Source organism: Bufo bufo, chromosome 2 (genome assembly GCF_905171765.1).
Source record: "Bufo bufo chromosome 2, aBufBuf1.1, whole genome shotgun sequence".
Classification (NCBI taxonomy): Eukaryota; Metazoa; Chordata; class Amphibia; order Anura; family Bufonidae; genus Bufo; species Bufo bufo.
The window spans coordinates 301,578,959-301,600,843 of record NC_053390.1 but is presented as its reverse complement, the minus strand read 5'-3'; the positions used below and the strand labels follow the sequence as shown (position 1 = coordinate 301,600,843).

The window sequence follows — 21,885 nt, the reverse complement described above, 5'->3', positions numbered from 1 at the left end:
GAATCAGGCTTCAAGTCATAGCAGAGAATCAGGCTTCATGTCATAGCAGAGAATCAGGCTTCACGTCACCCACCACTGGAACAGGCCATTGTCAGATATTTAGGCCCCGGCACCCAGACAGAGGAGAGAGGCCCCATAGCAGAGAATCAGGCTTCATGGCATAGCAGAGAATCAGGCTTCACGTCACCCACCAGTGGAACAGGCCACTGTCAGATATTTTTAGGCCCCGGCACCCAGACAGAGGAGAGAGGTCCCATAGCAGAGAATCAGGCTTCATGTCATAGCAGAGAATCAGGCTTCAAGTCATAGCAGAGAATCAGGCTTCATGTCATAGCAGAGAATCAGGCTTCACGTCACCCACCACTGGAACAGGCCATTGTCAGATATTTAGGCCCCGGCACCCAGACAGAGGAGAGAGGTCCCATAGCAGAGAATCAGGCTTCATGTCATAGCAGAGAATCAGGCTTTAAATCATAGCAGAGAATCAGGCTTCACGTCACCCACCACTGGAACAGGCCATTGTCAGATATTTAGGCCCCGGCACCCAGACAGAGGAGAGAGGTCCCATAGCAGAGAATCAGGCTTCATGTCATAGCAGAGAATCAGGCTTCAAGTCATAGCAGAGAATCATGCTTCATGTCACCCAACACTGGAACAGGCCACTGTCAGATATTTTTAGGCCCCGGCACCCAGACAGAGGAGAGAGGTCTCATAGCAGAGATTCAGGCGTCATGTCATAGCAGAGAATCAGGCTTCATGTCACCCAACACTGGAACAGGCCACTGTCAGATATTTTTAGGCCCCGGCACCCAGACAGAGGAGAGGTTCATTCAACTTTGGGTTGCCCCGCAATATAATGGTAAAATGAAAATAAAAAAAGGATTGAATGAGGAAGTGCCCTGGATTACAATAATACAGGGAGTGCAGAATTATTAGGCAAGTTGTATTTTTGAGGATTAATTTTATTATTGAACAACAACCATGTTCTCAATGAACCCAAAAAACTGATTAATATCAAAGCTGAATATTTTTGGAAGTAGTTTTTAGTTTGTTTTTAGTTTTAGCTATTTTAGGGGGATATCTGTGTGTGCAGGTGACTATTACTGTGCATAGTTATTAGGCAACTTAACAAAAAACAAATATATACCCATTTCAATTATTTATTTCTACCAGTGAAACCAATATAACATCTCAACATTCACAAATATACATTTCTGACATTCAAAAACAAAACAAAAACAAATCAGTGACCAATATAGCCACCTTTCTTTGCAAGGACACTCAAAAGCCTGCCATCCATGGATTCTGTCAGTGTTTTGATCTGTTCACCATCAACATTGCGTGCAGCAGCAACCACAGCCTCCCAGACACTGTTCAGAGAGGTGTACTGTTTTCCCTCCTTGTAAATCTCACATTTGATGATGGACCACAGGTTCTCAATGGGGTTCAGATCAGGTGAACAAGGAGGCCATGTCATTAGATTTTCTTCTTTTATACCCTTTCTTGCCAGCCACGCTGTGGAGTACTTGGACGCGTGTGATGGAGCATTGTCCTGCATGAAAATCATGTTTTTCTTGAAGGATGCAGACTTCTTGCTGTACCACTGCTTGAAGAAGGTGTCTTCCAGAAACTGGCAGTAGGACTGGGAGTTGAGCTTGACTCCATCCTCAACCCGAAAAGGCCCCACAAGCTCATCTTTGATGATACCAGCCCAAACCAGTACTCCACCTCCACCTTGCTGGCGTCTGAGTCGGACTGGAGCTCTCTGCCCTTTACCAATCCAGCCACGGGCCCATCCATCTGGCCCATCAAGACTCACTCTCATTTCATCAGTCCATAAAACCTTAGAAAAATCAGTCTTGAGATAGTTCTTGGCCCAGTCTTGACGTTTCAGCTTGTGTGTCTTGTTCAGTGGTGGTCGTCTTTCAGCCTTTCTTACCTTGGCCATGTCTCTGAGTATTGCACACCTTGTGCTTTTGGGCACTCCAGTGATGTTGCAGTTCTGAAATATGGCCAAACTGGTGGCAAGTGGCATCTTGGCAGCTGCACGCTTGACTTTTCTCAGTTCATGGGCAGTTATTTTGCGCCTTGGTTTTTCCACACGCTCCTTGCGACCCTGTTGACTATTTTGAATGAAACGCTTGATTGTTCGATGATCACGCTTCAGAAGCTTTGCAATTTTAAGAGTGCTGCATCCCTCTGCAAGATATCTCACTATTTTTGACTTTTCTGAGCCTGTCAAGTCCTTCTTTTGACTCATTTTGCCAAAGGAAAGGAAGTTGCCTAATAATTATGCACACCTGATATAGGGTGTTGATGTCATTAGACCACACCCCTTCTCATTACAGAGAGGCACATCACCTAATATGCTTAATTGGTAGTAGGCTTTCGAGCCTATACAGCTTGGAGTAAGACAACATGCATAAAGAGGATGATGTGGTCAAAATACTCATTTGCCTAATAATTCTGTACAGGGTGTATATGGTTAAGGGGAGGTAGTTATAAATGTCTAATCTGCACAAGGGATGGACAGGTCCTGTGGGATCCATGCTTGGTTCATTTTTATCTACGTCAGCTTGTCCACATTGGCTGTAGACAGGCGGCTGCGTTTGTCTGTAATGACGCCCCTGCCATGCTGAATACACGTTCAGACAAAACGCTGGCCGCCGGGCAGGCCAGCACCTCCAAGGCATAAAAGGCTAGCTCTGGCCACGTGGACAATTTGGAGACCCAGAAGTTGAATGGGGCCGAACCATCAGTCAGTACGTGGAGGGGTGTGCACAGGTACTGTTCCACAATGTTAGTGAAATGTTGCCTCCTGCTAAGGCTACTTTCACACTTGCGGCAGAGAGATCCGGCAGGCAGTTCCGTCGCCGGAACTGCCTGCCGGATCAGGCAAAATGTATGCCAACTGATGGCATTAGTAAGACTGATCAGGATCCTGATCAGTCTTAAAAATGCCTGATCAGTCGAAAAAATGCATTGAAATGCCGGATCCGTCTTTCCGGTGTCATCCGGCAAAAACGGATCCGGCATTTATTTTTTCACCTTTTTTCAGTCTGCGCATGCGCATACCGGAACGACGGATCCGGCATTCCGGTATTCTGAATGCCGGATCCGGCATTAATACATTCCTATGGGAAAAAATGCCTGATCCGGCATTCAGGCAAGTCTTTAGTTTTTTTAGCCGGAGATAAAACCGTAGCATGCTACGGTTTTCTCTTTTGCCTGATCAGTCAAAACGACTGAACTGAAGACATCCTGATGCAAACTGAACGGATTACTCTCCATTCAGAATGCATGGGGACATACCTGATCAGTTCTTTTCCGGTATAGAGCCCCTGTGACGGAACTCTATGCCGGAAAAGAACAACGCAAGTGTGAAAGTAGCCTAACACGTTCCGTATCAGGTGGTGGTGCAGTTAGCTGTGGCGTGGTGACAAAACTTTTCCACATCTCTGCCATGCTAACCCTGCCCTCAGAGGAGCTGGCCGTGACACAGCTGCGTTGGCGACCTCTTGCTCCTCCTCTGCCTTTTCCTTGGGCTTCCACTTGTTCCCCTGTGACATTTGGGAATGCTCTCAGTAGCGCGTCTACCAACGTGCGCTTGTACTCGCGCATCTTCCTATCACGCTCCAGTGCAGGAAGTAAGGTGGGCACATTGTCTTTGTACCGGGGATCCAGCAGGGTGGCAACCCAGTAGTCCGCACGCGTTAAAATGTGGGCAACTCTGCTGTCGTTGCGCAGGCGCTGCAGCATGTAGTTGCTCATGTGTGCCAGGCTGCCCAGAGGTAAGGACAAGCTGTCCTCTGTGGGAGGCGTATCATCATCGTCCTGCGTTTCCCCCCAGCCACGCACTAGTGATGGGCCCGAGCTGCGTTGGGTGCCACCCCGCTGTGAACATGCTTCATCCTCATCCTCCTCCACCTCCTCCTCATCCTCGTCCTCCTCGTCCTCCAGTAGTGGGCCCTGTCTGGCCACATTTGTACCTGGCCTCTGCTGTTGCAAAAAACCTCCCTCTGAGTCACTTCAAAGAGACTGGCCTGAAAGTGCTAAAAATGACTCCTCCTCCTCCTCCTGGGCCACCTCCTCTTCCATCATCGCCCTAAGTGTTTTCTCAAGGAGACATAGAAGTGGTATTGTAACGCTGATAACGGCGTCATCGCCACTGGCCATGTTGGTGGAATACTCGAAACAGCGCAACAGGGCACACAGGTCTCGCATGGAGGCCCAGTCATTGGTGGTGAAGTGGTGCTGTTCCGCAGTGCGACTGACCCGTGCGTGCTGCAGCTGAAACTCCACTATGGCCTGCTGCTGCTCGCACAGTCTGTCCAGCATGTGCAAGGTGGAGTTCCACCTGGTGGGCACGTCGCATATGAGGCGGTGAGCGGGAAGGCCGAAGTTACGCTGTTGCGCAGACAGGCGAGCAGCGGCAGGATGTGAACGCCGGAAGCGCGAACAGACGGCCCGCACTTTATGCAGCAGCTCTGACATGTCGGGGTAGTTGTGAATGAACTTCTGCACCACCAAATTCAGCACATGCGCCAGGCAAGGGATGTGCGTCAAACCGGCTAGTCCCAGAGCTGCAACGAGATTTCACCCATTATCGCACACCACCAGGCGGCGCTTGAGGCTCACCGGCAGCAACCACTCGTCGGTCTGTTGTTCTATACCCCGCCACAACTCCTGTGCGGTTTGGGACCTGTCCCCCAAACATATGAGTTTCAGAATGGCCTGCTGACGTTTACCCCGGGCTGTGCTGAAGTTGGTGGTGAAGGTGTGTGGCTGACTGGATGAGCAGGTGAAAAAAGTGGAGGAGGAAGCCGAGGAGGAGGAGGCAACAGGAGGCAAAGAATGTTGCCCTGCGATCCTTGGTGGCGGAAGGACGTGCGCCAAACAGCTCTTCGCCTGGGGCCCAGCCGCCACTACATTTACCCAGTGTGCAGTTAGGGAGATATAGCGTCCCTGGCCGTGCTTACTGGTCCACGTATCTGTGGTTAGGTGGACCTTGCCACAGATGGCGTTGCGCAGTGCACACTTTTTTTTTCGGATACTTGGTTGTGCAGGGAAGGCACGGCTCTCTTGGAGAAGTAGTGGCGGCTGGGAACAACATACTGTGGGACAGCAATCGACATGAGCTGTTTGAAGCTGTCTGTGTCCACAAGCCTGAATGACAGCATTTCATAGGCCAGTAGTTTAGAAATGCTGGCATTCAGGGCCAGGGATCGAGGGTGGCTAGGTGGGAATTTACGCTTTCTCTCAAATGTTTGTGAGATGGAGAGCTGAACGCTGCCGTGTGACATGGTTGAGATGCTTGGTGACGGAGGTGGTGGTGTTGGTGGTACATCCTCTGTTTGCTGGGCGGCAGGTGCCAACGTTCCTCCAGAGGCGGAGGAAGAGGCAGAGGCGGCGGCAGCAGCAGCAGAAGAGGTAGCAGGGGGAGCCTGAGTAAGTTCCTTGTTTTTAAGGTGTTTACTCCACTGCAGTTCATGCTTTGCATGCAGGTGCCTGGTCATGCAGGTTGTGCTAAGGTTCAGAACGTTAATGCCTCGCTTCAGGCTCTGATGGCACAGCGTGCAAACCACTCGGGTCTTGTCGTCAGCACATTGTTTAAAGAACTGCCATGCCAGGGAACTCCTTGAAGCTGCCTTTGGGGTGCTCGGTCCCAGATGGAGGTGGCCAGTAGCAGACGGACTCTCTTGGCGGCGGGTGTTCTGCTTTTGCCCACTGCTCCCTCTTTTGCTACGCTGTTGGCTCGGTCTCACCACTGCCTCTTCCTACGAATTCTGAAAGTCAGTGGCACGACCTTCATTCCATGTGGGGTCTAGGACCTCATCGTCCCCTGCATCGTCTTCCACCCAGTCTTCCTCCCTGACCTCCTGTTCAGTCTGCACACTGCAGAAAGACGCAGCAGTTGGCACCTGTGTTTCGTCATCATCAGAGACGTGCTGAGGTGGTATTCCCATGTCCTCATCAGGAAACATAAGTGGTTGTGCGTTAGTGCATTCTATCTCTTCCACCCCTGGGGAAGGGCTAGGTGGATGCCCTTTGGGAAACCCTGCCAGCAGAGTCTTCAAACAGCATAAGAAACTGCTGCATAACTTGAGGCTCAGACAGTTTCCCTGATATGCATGGGGGTGATGTGACAGACTGATGGGCTTGGTTTTCAGGCACCATCTGTGCGCTTTCTGCAGAAGACTGGATGGGAGATAATGTGAACGTGCTGGATCCACTGTCATCCACCCAATTGACTAATGCCTGTACCTGCTCAGGCCTTACCATCCTTAGAACGGCATTGGGCCCCACGAAATATCGCTGTAAATTCTGGTGGCTACTGGGACCTGAGGTAGTTGGTTCACTAGGACGTGTGGCTGTGGCAGAACGGCCACGTCCTCTCCCAGCACCAGAGGGTCCACTAACACCACCACGACCATGTCCGGATCCGCGTCCCTTACTAGATGTTTTCCTCATTGTTACCGTTCACCACAATAAGAAAAAAATTATTTGGCCCAATGTATTGAATTCAAATTCAGGCCTTTTTTTCCAGGCACCTAACACTATCTGGCTATCTATTTAGGTACCGTATTACACTAATACATGCACAGCAGTAACGACAGATTTAGCTGAATATAAATTGTAGGCCTAGTATTTAGGCGCTGGATGACAGGTATCCCTTTTACGGACAGAATTAGACTTGGAAATGCACGGTAGCGTGTGAAGTTATTGAGGATGACCCTATCCGCACCTTCAATCTAATATACCCTTTTATGGATAGATTTAAACTTGGCCTGATAGAGCAGAAACCACTAATTTAGGGAATTGCTAAGTTGGGAATTGTATTTCAACCCAGAACAAAAACTGTGCTTTGGCAGACACTAAATAGATTGACCAGCCACAGCAGTAACAACAGATTTAGCTGAATATAAATTGTAGGCCTAGTATTTAGGCGCTGGATGACAGGTATCCCTTTTATGGACAGAATTAGACTTGGAAATACACGGTAGCGTGTGAAGTTATTGAGGATGACCCTATCCGCACCTTCAATCTAATATACCCTTTTATGGATAGATTTAACCTTGGCCTGATAGAGCAGAAACCACTAATTTAGGGAATTGCTAAGTTGGGAATTGTATTCAACCCAGAACAAAAACTGTGCTTCGGCAGACAGCAGACAGTATTACAATTGGCTAGCCACAGCTGAAACACCAGATTTAGGGTACTGCTATTTTGGCAATTGTATTTTACCCCGCAATAAAATAGCAAGCACAGCCAAGCCCCTGATGTAGGATATAGCAAAAAAAAAACGAACACTATTGATGGTTAAAAATGGACTTGGTGGCAGCTTGTGCTGGCGCACCACAAGACACAAAATGGCCGCCGATCACCCCAGAAAAAAGTGACTGAAAAACGCTCTGGGCAGCCTTAAAACAGTGAGCAATTGAATAGCAGAGGTTGTATGATACACAGCTGTATATCGATCACTTCAGTAAATAAATCCCTGCCTAATCTCGCCCTAACAGCAGCAGCTGCATCCTCTCTCTACACTGATCAGAGCAGAGTGACGTGCGATGCTACGTGACTCCAGCTTAAATAGAGGCTGGGTCACATGCTGCACTGGCCAATCACAGCCATGACAATAGTAGGCATGGCTGTGATGGCCTCTTGGGGTAAGTAGTATGACGCTTGTTGATTGGCTGCTTTGCAGGCTTTCAAAAAGCGCCAAGAAAGCGCCGAACCCCGAACCCGAACCCGGACTTTTACGAAAATGTTCGGGTCCGTGTCACGGACACCCCAAAATTCGGTACGAACCCGAACTATACAGTTCGGGTTCGCTCATCCCTAATTATGAGCCATTCTAAACCTTCTCCATACTTTCTTCTTCCGATCATTCTGGTAAAGTTTGATCTTAGTTTTATGGTAAAGTCTAATCTGGCCTTTCTATTTCTGAGGCTGATTAATGGTTTGTACCTTGTGGTGAACCCTCTGTATTTGCTCTCATGAAGTATTCTTTTTATGGTAGACTTAGATACTAATACACTTACTTCCTGGAGAGTATTCTACACTTGGGTAAATGTTGCAAAGTTGTTTTTTTTTTCATTATGGAAAGTATTAAGCAATCATCCACCACGATTTTTGAGTTCCCGAGTTCACCAGTGTGCTCTTTTTTTTACCAGAATGTACCAAACTGTTGATTTGGTCACTTCTAACATTTCTGCTATATCTCTGATGGATTTCTTCTTTTTTTTCACCCTAATGATGGTCTGTTTTACTTCCATTGAGAGCTCCTTTGACCGTATGTTCTTCACAGCAACAGCTTTCAAATGCAAATGCCACACCTGGAATGAACTCCAGACCTTTTATCTTCTAAATTGATGATGGATTAATGAGGGAATAGCCCATGCAGTTAATTAAATAGCTTTTGAGATCATTGTCCAATTACCTTTGGTCCCTTGAAAAATAAGTAGCTACATATTGAAGAGCTGTAATTCCCAATCCCTTCCTCCAATTAGGATGTGAATACCCTCAAATGATATATATCACTGTTTCTTGAATATATTTTGGTAAACAGCAAAAATGACAAAACTTGTGTCACTGTCCAAATATCTCTGGACCTAAATGTATATGATAAATTCTCTGCTGAGTCAGAGTATCTTCGGGATTGTTGTCAGCCTTAGAAGTCGGCCTCCTACTAATTGATGCACCATCAACGTTATTCACAGTCCATGGTGCCACACGTCCCTATTCACCCCGTAACAATTATAAAACCTTACCACGAATAGTTAAACTTTGTATGATAACTATTAGGCCACAATGCTTTATTAAGTGCTAATATGGTACAATAAATTCATTATCAAAAATCATTTCAATAAATAATGTAACATATACATATATCAAACCCATTAACTATAAGGAATGATTTAGCTAAAACCAAGTCGACACAGCATTAGCTGGGTGACTAAACCCATTAACAGACATCATGACACGGTTGAACATAACAGAAGGAGGGTGGGCTGCTGGTCTTCAGAGATCCTCTTCAAACTGGCAATGGACCACTGGGCACATCTCAACTGGGCATGTCAATATCTGATCGGTGCGGGTCCAACACCTCGGACCTCCTCTGATATGCTGTTTGATAAGGCACTGTGCCATACATACTACAGCGGCTGTGCTTGGTATTGCAGGTCCTAGGCCACGTGATTGATGAACATGATGAGAGAAGGCTATGGCACTCCCATGAGCACCGCTGCCTTCTCAGACAGCTGATTGATGGGTGTTCTAGGTGTCGGACCCCCACAATCAGATACTGATAACCTATCCAGAGGATAGGTCATCAGTAAAATAAAAATCAGGGAAAACCCCTTTAAAACAAATGAGGGCGCATCTGTTATATAATACCTACAAAGAGATCTGCACAACAGTAGAAGCTTATACATTTTTTTTATCTGCATAAAAAGATGATTTTGCTAATGAATTGTGAGAATGCTTTCATTGTCAGGACTGAGAGCAGAGTAAACTTTAATCCGAGCAGACGGGTAGCAGAAAAAAGCCACAAACTGAGCCTAGTAAATGCAACAAAACATGGGTAAAAAGTGGATATGTCTTTACACCAAATGTGGCATGCCACTTAGGTCTAGAAGCCACAGACAATGACAGACTATATCAGCAAGCTGCAGGGGCAGTGTGAAGGATGGCGTGTGTGATGATGGGAAGAGTGCACCTTTCTCGGGTCACACCCTGGCTTTGGGAATTCTCCTGCCTTTTGGTGACTCGGGTGCCCTTGGTGTTAGATTTTGAGGTGCAAGGCTGTCATGGTCTTACCTGCTTGCTGCTCTCCTTCGTTTGACATGTGCTGGCGGCCATCTTGGGTCCTGGGTTTCTTGTAGCCTTCCACCCTGCGGCTCCTCCTTCCCCTGGGAGGAGCTGGATGCCTAGCTCATATACAGTGGGGGAAATAATTATTTGACCCCTCACTGATTTTGTAAGTTTGTCCAATGACAAAGAAATGAAAAGTCTCAGAACAGTATCATTTCAATGGTAGGTTTATTGTAACAGTGGCAGATAGCACATCAAAAGGAAAATCGAAAAAATAACTTTAAATAAAAGATAGCAACTGATTTGCATTTCATTGAGTGAAATAAGTATTTGAACCCCTACCAACCATTAAGAGTTCTGGCTCCCACAGAGTGGTTAGACACTTCTACTCAATTAGTCACCCTCATTAAGTACACCTGTCTTAACTAGTCACCTGTATAAAAGACACCTGTCCACAGAATCAATCAATCAAGCAGACTCCAAACTCTCCAACATGGGAAAGACCAAAGAGATGTCCAAGGATGTCAGAGACAAAATTGTAGACCTGCACAAGGCTGGAATGGGCTACAAAACCATTAGCAAGAAGCTGGGAGAGAAGGTGACAACTGTTGGTGCGATTGTTCGAAAATGGAAGGAGCACAAAATGACCATCAATCGACCTCGCTCTGGGGCTCCACGCAAGATCTCACCTCGTGGGGTGTCAATGGTTCTGAGAAAGGTGAAAAAGCATCCTAGAACTACACGGGAGGAGTTAGTTAATGACCTCAAATTAGCAGGGACCACAGTCACCAAGAAAACCATTGGAAACACATTACACCGCAATGGATTAAAATCCTGCAGGGCTCGCAAGGTCCCCCTGCTCAGGAAGGCACATGTGCAGGCCCGTCTGAAGTTTGCCAATGAACACCTGAATGATTCAGAGAGTGACTGGGAGAAGGTGCTGTGGTCTGATGAGACCAAAATAGAGCTCTTTGGCATTAACTCAACTCGCTGTGTTTGGAGGAAGAAAAATGCTGCCTATGACCCCCAAAACACCATCCCCACCGTCAAGCATGGGGGTGGAAACATTTTGCTTTGGGGGTGTTTTTCTGCTAAGGACAACTTATTCGCATAAACAGGAAAATGGACGGAGCCATGTATCGTGAAATCCTGAGCGACAACCTCCTTCCCTCTGCCAGGAAACTGAAAATGGGTCGTGGATGGGTGTTCCAGCACGACAATGACCCAAAACATACAGCAAAGGCAACAAAGGAGTGGCTCAAGAAGAAGCACATTAAGGTCATGGAGTGGCCTAGTCAGTCTCCGGACCTTAATCCAATCGAAAACCTATGGAGGGAGCTCAAGCTCAGAGTTGCACAGAGACAGCCTCGAAACCTTAGGGATTTAGAGATGATCTGCAAAGAGGAGTGGACCAACATTCCTCCTAAAATGTGCGCAAACTTGGTCATCAATTACAAGAAACGTTTGACCTCTGTGCTTGCAAACAAGGGTTTTTCCACCAAGTATTAAGTCTTTTTTTGTTAGAGGGTTCAAATACTTATTTCACTCAATGAAATGCAAATCAGTTGCTATCTTTTATTTAAAGTTATTTTTTCGATTTTCCTTTTGATGTGCTATCTGCCACTGTTACAATAAACCTACCATTGAAATGATACTGTTCTGAGACTTTTCATTTCTTTGTCATTGGACAAACTTACAAAATCAGTGAGGGGTCAAATAATTATTTCCCCCACTGTATATAGGAGGTCTGTGGCTTCAGTTCCTTGCTTGGTCCTCTTGTGTTCACATGCTTCTAAGACTGCTGCTGCTTCTGGTTCCTGATCCTGGCCTCGTCTGACTACCCTGCTGGTTCCTGATCCTGGCTTCGTCTGACTACCCTGCTGGTTCCTGATCCTGGCTTCGTCTGACTACCCTTCTGGTTCCTGACCTCTGGCTTCGCAAAGACTCTGCTCGGTTTCACCATCCGTTTGGACTTTTGCTTTACAGCTTTATTTTCAATAAAGCCTTCTTATTTTCACTTATCTCTTGTTGTACGTCTGGTTCATGGTTCCGTGACACTAGGACCAAGCCATGAATTCTGACGGTACAGGGCCATCCTCGCTACCCACGCTGGTTGCCAGACTTGATCAGCAGGATCACCTGTTGGGTCGGTTCGCTGTGGCGTTGCAAACCCTGCTTGAACGCACGGCTCATTTCGCTCCCGTTGCCGATGGGTCGGTTGTCGCTCCTGGGCTCGCTCCTACTGCCGCTCCGGTTGTTGCGCCAGAGTCTACCCCGACACTTGTTGTTGCGCCTGCGGTGTTTCGGGGTATGACCGGTTCTGCCCCTCTTCCACAGCGCTTTGGGGGAGAGCCAACTCAGTGCCGAGGTTTCCTTAACCAGGTGGGCATTTATTTCGAGTTGCTGCCACATGCCTTTCCTACTGAGAGATCAAAGGTGGGCTTCTTGATCTCGCTGCTCTCGGACAAGGCCTTGGCCTGGGCCAGCCCTTTATGGGAGAACAACAATCCGGTGGTTGCCGAGTTTTCCGGTTTTGTTTCTTCTCTTCGGAAGGTATTCGATGTGCCGGCTCGTGCTGCCTCTGCTGCGAAGCTCCTTATGTCCATCAGACAGGGTTCACGATCCGTAGCTGAATACGCCATTGAGTTTCGTACCCTGGCAGCAGAGGTGGGCTGGAATAATGAGGCTCTGGTCGCTGCTTTCTCTCATGGTCTCTCGGATGCCTTGAAGGATGAGGTTGCAGCTAAGGACCTACCAGTTGAGCTCGAGTCTCTTATTTCTTTCCTGATTTTGATTGACACCAGACTCAGGGAGAGACCTTCCTTTAAGGAGAACCTGCGGAGGTCTTCTAACAGATTGGTGCCTACGTTTGCTGTCCCACCCGTGCCTCCCTCTCCTCCCACGCCTCCTGGGGATGACTTGTCTGGGGGTGAACCCATGCAGCTGGGGTTTGCTCGCCTGTCCGAGGGGGAGAGGGCACTCCGGAGACGCGAGGGCCGATGCATGTACTGTGGTCTCGGTGGGCATTTTCGGTTGGCATGTCCGAACCGTCCGGGAAACGCTCGTACCCTGAGATCCTGTCGGGGGCAGATCTTGGGTGGAGTCTCCTCGTCCCCGGTTTCCCGTGTTGACAAACCACTGATCACTGTTGTCCTCTCCTGGGTCGGGGGCTCGGTGACGACCCAGGCGTTAGTGGACTCTGGTGCTGGTGGTTTGTTCATTGATAGTGTGTTCGCTGCCGCCAATTCCATTCCTCTGCAGGCTCGAGGTTCCCCACTGGCTCTTGAGGCGATAGACGGCAGACCCCTTCTGCCGCCACACGTGACTCATGAGACCCTTCCAGTGGGGATAGCCATTGGTGCCGTTCACAGAGAGTCGGTCTGCCTCCAGGTTATTTCGTCTCCACACTACTCGGTGGTCTTGGGGTACCCCTGGCTCCAGAAGCATAATCCGACTTTCGATTGGAGATCGGTCGAGATCCTCTCGTGGTCACCGCAGTGTGGGGCTAGTTGCATCCATGGGTCTGTCAAGTTGCTGTGTACTTCCTCGGACTCTCTGTTGCCTCCTGAATACGAGGAGTACCGGGATGTATTCGATAAGGTGCGCGCGGTTGCCCTACCTCCGCACCGCCCATACGATTGTGCCATAGAGTTACAATCTGGTGCCGTTCCTCCTCGTGGCAAAGTCTATCCACTGTCGGTAGCGGAGAATGAGGCCATGGAGGAGTACGTGAGGGAGGCGCTTTCACGCGGACACATTCGCAAATCTTCGTCCCCGGCAGGGGCTGGATTTTTCTTTGTGAAAAAGAAGGGCGGTGAGTTGAGGCCTTGCATCGATTACAGGGGTCTCAATCGCATCACGATCAAGAACGCTTACCCGATACCCTTGATTTCCGAGCTGTTCGATCGCCTTAAAGGGGCCACGGTCTTTACCAAACTCGACCTGAGGGCGGCATATAACCTGGTAAGGATCAAGGCGGGCGATGAGTGGAAGACCGCGTTTAACACCAGGACCGGTCATTACGAATCCTTGGTTATGCCCTTTGGGTTGTGCAATGCGCCCGCAGTCTTTCAGGAATTCATCAACGATGTTTTCCGTGACCTGTTGCAGCAGTGTGTGGTAGTCTATTTGGATGACATCTTGGTATATTCTGAATCCATGGAGGCCCACATTCTGGATGTCAGACGAGTGTTGCAACGGTTACGAGAGAACAAGCTGTTCGGTAAGCTTGAGAAATGCGAATTTCACCGATCCCAGGTAACCTTCTTAGGTTACATCATTTCCGCTGAGGGGTTCTCCATGGATCCTGAGAAGGTTTCGGCTGTCTTACAGTGGCCCCAGCCCAGTGGTCTTCGTTCCCTGCAGCGCTTTTTGGGCTTCGCCAATTATTATCGGAAGTTCATCAGGGACTTTTCCATGCTGGCCAAGCCTCTCACGGATCTGACCAGGAAGGGCAGTAATTCCCAGGTCTGGCCGCTCGAGGCCATCCGAGCTTTTGAGGCCCTAAAGTCCGCCTTTGTGTCGGCTCCGATTCTGTCGCATCCCAACCCTGGGTTGCCCTTTGTCCTCGAGGTGGACGCGTCTGAGACGGGAGTAGGCGCCCTTCTGTCTCAGCGTAGAACACCAGAGGGTCCTCTGCTTCCTTGTGGGTTTTACTCCCGGAAACTGTCTTCCGCGGAGTGCAACTATCAGATTGGTGACAGGGAGTTATTGGCCATCGTGCAGGCCCTTAAAGAATGGAGGCACTTGCTCGAGGGTTCGGTGGTTCCGGTTCTCATCCTGACGGACCACAAGAATCTGACCTACCTTTCTGAGGCCAAGAGATTGACACCACGTCAGGCCAGATGGGCTCTGTTCTTGTCACGTTTTAATTACGTGGTCTCCTACCTACCCGGTTCCAAGAACATCAGGGCGGATGCCTTATCACGGCAGTACTCCGAGCTGTCCAGGGAGGAGTCGATTCCGACTTCGGTCATACCTCCGAATCAGATCCTGGCCGCCATTCGCACCAGCCTGACCTCTCCCCTGGGTGAGCAGATTTTGGCGGCTCAATCTGGTGCTCCCTCTGGGAGACCCAACGGCAGATGTTTTGTGCCTGAGGAGTTGCGCTCTCGGTTGTTGCGAACCTACCATAACTCCAAGACCGCGGGGCATCCTGGAAAGAATCAGCTGTCCTGGGCTGTTTCACGTCTGTTCTGGTGGCCTTCCCTACGTTCCGACATCGCCGCATATGTAGCGGCATGCTCCGTTTGTGCCCAGAGTAAGTCCCCTCGGCACCTTCCGTTGGGCCTTCTGCAACCCATAGCCACCGGGGAGCGCCCATGGTCACACCTGGGGATGGATTTCATTGTGGACCTCCCTGCATCCCGAGGCCATACGGTCATTCTCATGATTGTGGATCGGTTTTCCAAAATGTGCCACTGTGTTCCTCTCAAGAAGTTACCCTCTGCACAAGAGTTGGCCACGATTTTTGCCAGGGAGGTCTTCCGGTTGCACGGTTTGCCTAGGGAGATTGTGTCGGATCGGGGGAGTCAGTTTGTGTCCAGGTTCTGGCGCGCCTTTTGCTCCCAGTTGGGGATTCATCTCTCCTTCTCCTCGGCCTACCACCCTCAGTCCAATGGGGCCGCAGAACGATCCAATCAGGCCTTGGAGCAATTCCTTCGTTGCTATGTCTCCGATCACCAAGACAATTGGGTTGACCTCCTGCCTTGGGCTGAGTTTGCCAGGAACACGGCGGTGAACTCTTCCTCTGGGACGTCTCCCTTCATGGCCAATTATGGGTTCCAACCTGCCGTGTTACCGGAGGTATTCTCTCCCCAGGATATTCCGGCTGTGGAGGATCACCTTTCCGTCCTACGTGCTTCTTGGGTACAGATCCAGAAGTCCCTTGAGGTCTCTGCGCAGCGCCAGAGATTCCAGGCTGATCGCAGACGAGCGCCTGCTCCTTCCTACCAGGTCGGAGACCGTGTATGGTTGTCCACCCGCAACCTCAACCTTCGAGTGCCCACTCCCAAGCTGGCGCCTCGCTTTGTTGGTCCCTTCCGAGTGCTTCGCAGGGTAAACCCGGTAGCCTATGCCCTTGCGCTTCCTCCTGGCATGCGGATCTCCAACGTGTTTCATGTCTCCCTGTTGAAGCCACTGGTGTGTAATCGTTTCACTTCCTCGGTTCCTCGGCCTCGTCCGGTCCAAGTGGGCAATCGTGAGGAATATGAGGTGAGCAATATCCTGGACTCACGCCTGGTCCGCGGTCGGTTGCAGTTTTTGGTCCATTGGCGTGGTTATGGTCCAGAGGAGCGTTCCTGGGTTCCCTCCGCAGATGTCCATGCTCCTGCCTTGCTCCGAGCCTTCCACGCACGCTTCCCTCAGAAACCGTTTTGTGCTCCGCGGAGGAGGGGCCCTTGAGGGGGAGGTACTGTCATGGTCTTACCTGCTTGCTGCTCTCCTTCGTTTGACATGTGCTGGCGGCCATCTTGGGTCCTGGGTTTCTTGTAGCCTTCCACCCTGCGGCTCCTCCTTCCCCTGGGAGGAGCTGGATGCCTAGCTCATATATATAGGAGGTCTGTGGCTTCAGTTCCTTGCTTGGTCCTCTTGTGTTCACATGCTTCTAAGACTGCTGCTGCTTCTGGTTCCTGATCCTGGCCTCGTCTGACTACCCTGCTGGTTCCTGATCCTGGCTTCGTCTGACTACCCTGCTGGTTCCTGATCCTGGCTTCGTCTGACTACCCTTCTGGTTCCTGACCTCTGGCTTCGCAAAGACTCTGCTCGGTTTCACCATCCGTTTGGACTTTTGCTTTACAGCTTTATTTTCAATAAAGCCTTCTTATTTTCACTTATCTCTTGTTGTACGTCTGGTTCATGGTTCCGTGACAAAGGCAGAGTTCCCAGTAGTGAAAATCAATGATGATGCCGGTTAGTGTGCAATGAGCAGGACAGTTGTACGGTTACACGGATGCCAAATTATGCAGTGGGTCAGGATATGGGTATAAAAGTCAATAGTTTTGTTCATGTCACCAATTGCAGCGTGCGCAGGGTACTGTCGCAGGGCCCTTTAAGGATGTTGCAACTCACATACAAGGTTGGGAATGCCAGAGTGGTGTAATGTCTCTGTGTGGTAATGGCAATAGTAATGGTGTCAACGGTGTCTCCTACCTGGGTACGGCTGGACTCCTGAATCCTGGCTCACTTGCAATAAAATAAGTGTGGTGCTAGTAGGAGTAATTGAGGAATTTGCAGCAATAATTGAGATCCAGACTTGGAATAAAGTTCAAACTGGTCTTTACTTGATGCAGCTTTCATCCAAGTGAGATACAGCAATAGTCTGATATCCCAGCAGGTATTGGAAATGGGTGGCAGGAATCTATCTTCTGCTTCTATCATGTGCCTGTCGTCTGCTTGTGGTTCTGTAATGTGGCTGGAATTTATATCTTCTGTGCTTACTATCTTCTGCTGTATTGGGGACTAACTAGCTGAGGAGGAATTTGGCTTCTCCTGGTCTCTGGATGGGACTCACAGTTGGCTCACTGGGTATGGTTCTTCCTGGAGTTCTGGAGGTGGTTGCTTGCTTCTACCAGCTGAGGCTGAAGGCTCAGGCTGGGTATGATGATCTTTTGTCTCAGCCGAGACAAGATACTGGCTGGGATCCCTAGAAATGGGAGCTCCTACACGCACAGCCTTCACCTAACCGGGGTGGCTGGCACACTAACTCAACTTCCTTCTCTCCCCATGAGGCAGGACATGGGCGAGTCCACTCTGCTCAAAGAGGGGTGGGCTAAACTGGAATATATTATTTCAGTCTAGAAACACTAAACTGCCTTAAGTCTCTGCTAACACATTGCTGCCACCTGCTGGTGAGCATGGAAATTACAGAAATATTCATGCACATGACTGTTGTTTTATTCCGTGTCCCTTGTGCCGTTTTTCGTAATTTTCAGCGGACCCATTGACTTTCAATGGGTCTGTTGAAAACTCGGCTAATGCACCGTTTGCCATCCGCGTCCGTGATCCGTGGTTCCAGTCCGTCAAAAAAATATAACCTGTCCTATTATTTTCACGGAAAACGGTTTGCGGACCCATTCAAGTCAATGGGACCGCTAAAAAACGCGGAGGAACACAAGATTGTCATCCGCGTCCGCTTCCGCTTTTTTCCTATCATTGCATGGCAAACCTGTCTTAGACTTTTTTTTACTTTCCTTTATGTCTGGTGGTCCTCCAAAAATAAAGGAAGTTACACGGAAACAAAAACGGAAACGGATCACAGAACAACGGAACCCTGTTTTGCGGACCGATAAAAACAACTGTCGTGTGCGTGAGGCCTAACAGGGCTTATAATGCACATTTGTGAGAAAATTTGATAAAATCACATTAGATGACAGTACAAATCCACTTAACAAATTGTAGAGGGGGAAAAGAGTTTTGTAACATAACTCTGGGATGTTACAAGTGTAACCAGATCACTGTACCTTACTGAGGCAGGCACTGAATATACACTCACCTAAAGAATTATTAGGAACACCTGTTCTATTTCTCATTAATGCAATTATCTAGTCAACCAATCACATGGCAGTTGCTTCAATGCATTTAGGGGTGTGGTCCTGGTCAAGACAATCTCCTGAACTCCAAACTGAATGTCAGAATGGGAGAGAAAGGTGATTTAAGCAATTTTGAGCGTGGCATGGTTGTTGGTGCCAGACGGGTCGGACTGAGTATTTCACAATCTGCTCAGTTACTGGGATTTTCACACACAACCATTTCTAGGGTTTACAAAGAATGGTGTGAAAAGGGAAAAACATCCAGTATGCGGCAGTCCTGTGGGCAAAAATGCCTTGTGGATGCTAGAGGTCAGAGGAGAATGGGCCAACTGATTCAAGCTGATAGAAGAGCAACGTTGACTGAAATAACCACTCGTTACAACCGAGGTATGCAGCAAAGCATTTGTGAAGCCACAACATGCACAACCTTGAGGCGGATGGGCTCCAACAGCAGAAGACCCCACCGGGTACCACTCATCTCCACTACAAATAGGAAAAAGAGGCTACAATTTGCACGAGCTCACCAAAATTGGACTGTTGAAGACTGGAAAAATGTTGCCTGGTCTGATGAGTCTCGATTTCTGTTGAGACATTCAAATGGTAGAGTCAGAATTTGGCGTAAACAGAATAAGAACACGTATCCATCCTCTGATGGCTACTTCCAGCAGGATAATGCACCATTTCACAAAGCTCGAATCATTTCAAATTGGTTTCTTGAACATGACAATGAGTTCACTGTACTAAAATGGCCCCACAGTCACCAGATCTCAACCCAATAGAGCATCTTTGGGATGTGGTGGAACGGGAGCTTCGTGCCCTGGATGTGCATCCCTCAAATCTCCATCAACTGCAAGATGCTATCCTATCAATATGGGCCAACATTTCTAAAGAATGCTATCAGCACCTTGTTGAATCAATGCCACGTAGAATTAAGGCAGTTCTGAAGGCAAAAGGGGGTCCAACACCGTATTAGTATGGTGTTCCTAATAATTCTTTAGGTGAGTGTATAAAGCAATTACATGCCTACCAATTACATGCCTTTTCGAGGGATAGTCCCTCTTTTTTACCCAAGTCTCTTTTTGTCACTCTTTGATTCTTAAATGTCTATCTTTTCGACCTGGGGGAATTAATGCATAAACGTGCATTAATAAATTTACTATAATCTGTATGCAAATGGATAGCATTTGTTTCCACATGCGCATCCATCTGACAAATGCATTTGAAATACCAGATCCGTCTCTCCGGTGTTTTTTCCCCCCACAGATTTAAAGGTCTGCGCATGCGCAGACCAGGAAACAGGATCTGGTTTTCCGAAACACTTGGTATCGGATCCGGCATTAATACATTTCAATGGAAAGTGTTCCGGAATTTTGGCCAAATACCATAAGAGGGACTAAAATGAAGAAATACTGATGCATACTGAACGGAATGCTTTCCATTCAGAATGCATTAGGATAAAACTGAACAACACCAGTGATATGTGATGATGTGTTCCAGAGCTGACAGCTTATTATACTGTGCCCCTGCTGGAGTTTATCACTGTGCCTCCATCGCACAGTAGTACACTGCCGAGTTTTCCACTTGTGACTTCTTCATGTAGAGATAGGTGAACTTCTCCTTGGTATCCAGAAACATTGTAAAACGCCCAAGAGATTTATAACCGTTAGTTCTCTGGAGCAGAAGTGACTGAATTTTGTGGGTGCTGACACTCTGGTACCATTGCAGACTGTACTCTGTGCCAGTGTAGCTGCAGTTTATTTGCACATCTTCTCCCTCTGTCACAGTAATATACGGGTCCTGATGTACCGAGTACTGTCCCATGACTCCTATAATAATACATATACAACGCCATTGAGAGAATGAATACTTGTTTTATTTCCTTTTATTACTATTTATTATATATAACATCTCAATTTCATATACAATGAAAGTTAAATGGGATTTATGTAATTAGATCAGTTTTTAGGAGATCGTAATAATTATATTATGGAAATGTTCTATGTTAATCTGACGTAATGACGAACATAGCTGATAATCATCCCATGTACCTTGTGGAGCCAAGCACAAGATGCTATTTATCACTGCAGTGTGGTATACATAAACTGCATGTCTTACACACGGAGACAATTCTATTATAGCAATAGACCAATGTTACTGGTGGACATTGTGACAGTATTGGGCTTTACCTGTGATGAGAATAGTAAAGACTGCAGACGTCCTCATGACAACTCTCATCATGTTCAACCCTCACAGGGCTCTGATCTGGGTCGTTCTGATGTTGTGTAGATGCCGTTTTGGTGGTTTGTGAGGAGGATGTAGGAGTGGTGAATTCAGTACACACAAAAAAAACTGAAATAGAAAAACATTTCTACTGTTAACATTTTTGGCCTTTGATAGCATAAATCACTGATTGCATTGTTCTTCTGGTTCAAAGATATGAGGTTTCCAAATGAGTACAGTATACTGTATAGGGTGTAATTGGGGCACTATTATTGAGTACTGCCTGACAGTATAGCTCGCCATGGGGTGTAGCTAAAGGCAAGAGTTCAGCTTGGGGCAAGTAAAAGACGTCCAGCTCAAACAGATTTTTTTCAAGTCGCTTTGGTCTTTATTCGTGTTCTTTAAAAATACATCCAGTAAAAAATCTCTCCACTTCCCCCTCTTGTTAACGCGTTTCGAACATTACAGTTCTTATTCGTAACAAAATATGATATACCGCCACCAGGTTTAAATAGCTCCCTTCTCCTCCTCCTTCTAGTTTGTGTGGGGGAGGTGGAGATGTGCCTTGGGTGCGGTACACCTTTTCTTTAACTCTTATGTGCCTGTTCTCAATTTAACAAAACACCATATAAACATATAAGTTAATATATTTCCTATGTACATAGGATAAATGTAACATCAATATGTTTAACCATGAACATCCACATTTTTTTTTTATAGGTTTGACCTGGTCCATAGCAATCATCCCATTGGGAGACACCTTTTTGAAACCGAAAAAAAAAAAATGCATGGTATGAACATGGCCAATATTTTAAAATGTGCATAGGTAAATAAAAACTTCCTAAATATATAGCATGTTCTACAAGTATTTAAAATAACATTAGTAGCAAAGAAAAACATTTGAAAATTGCAATAATTTCAATTTTTAGTATAAATACATGAGTTCTTTCCTCATATTCAGACCTTGAGGATACCTAGTGCCTAGCCTAAAAATCCAAAAAGCTTCATATTGTAATATTTTTTCTTTTACGGTATATTTCCTCCTCTTATTGGCAGTGTAACCTTTTCTATCAGACTTTTAATACTGTGATTATGTTCGTATATAAAATGATTAGCAGCATTTGAAACATTTATGATTGCAGGATTAATTATGTAATTTAAATGTTCCCGGAGTCTTTCTTTGAATTTTCTGCTGGTACTGCCTTTATATTTTAAATCGCATTTAGTGCATTGTATCATATAGACTACTCCTACTGTATTGCAGTTTATATAGTTTTTAATCGGAAAAATCTCAGTATGTGTTGCATTATCGAAAGTTTTAGTG

General features: G+C 47.4%; 1 gene segment (V, D, J or C); it reads right to left on the bottom strand.

Moving 5' to 3' along the window:
- Positions 1-19,395: 19,395 nt before the first annotated feature.
- LOC120988997 lies at positions 19,396-20,626 on the bottom strand. The segment is given in 2 exon segments: positions 19,396-20,167; positions 20,528-20,626. Coding segments are annotated over 2 exon segments (342 nt in total).
- Between the last annotated feature and the right edge of the window lie 1,259 nt (positions 20,627-21,885).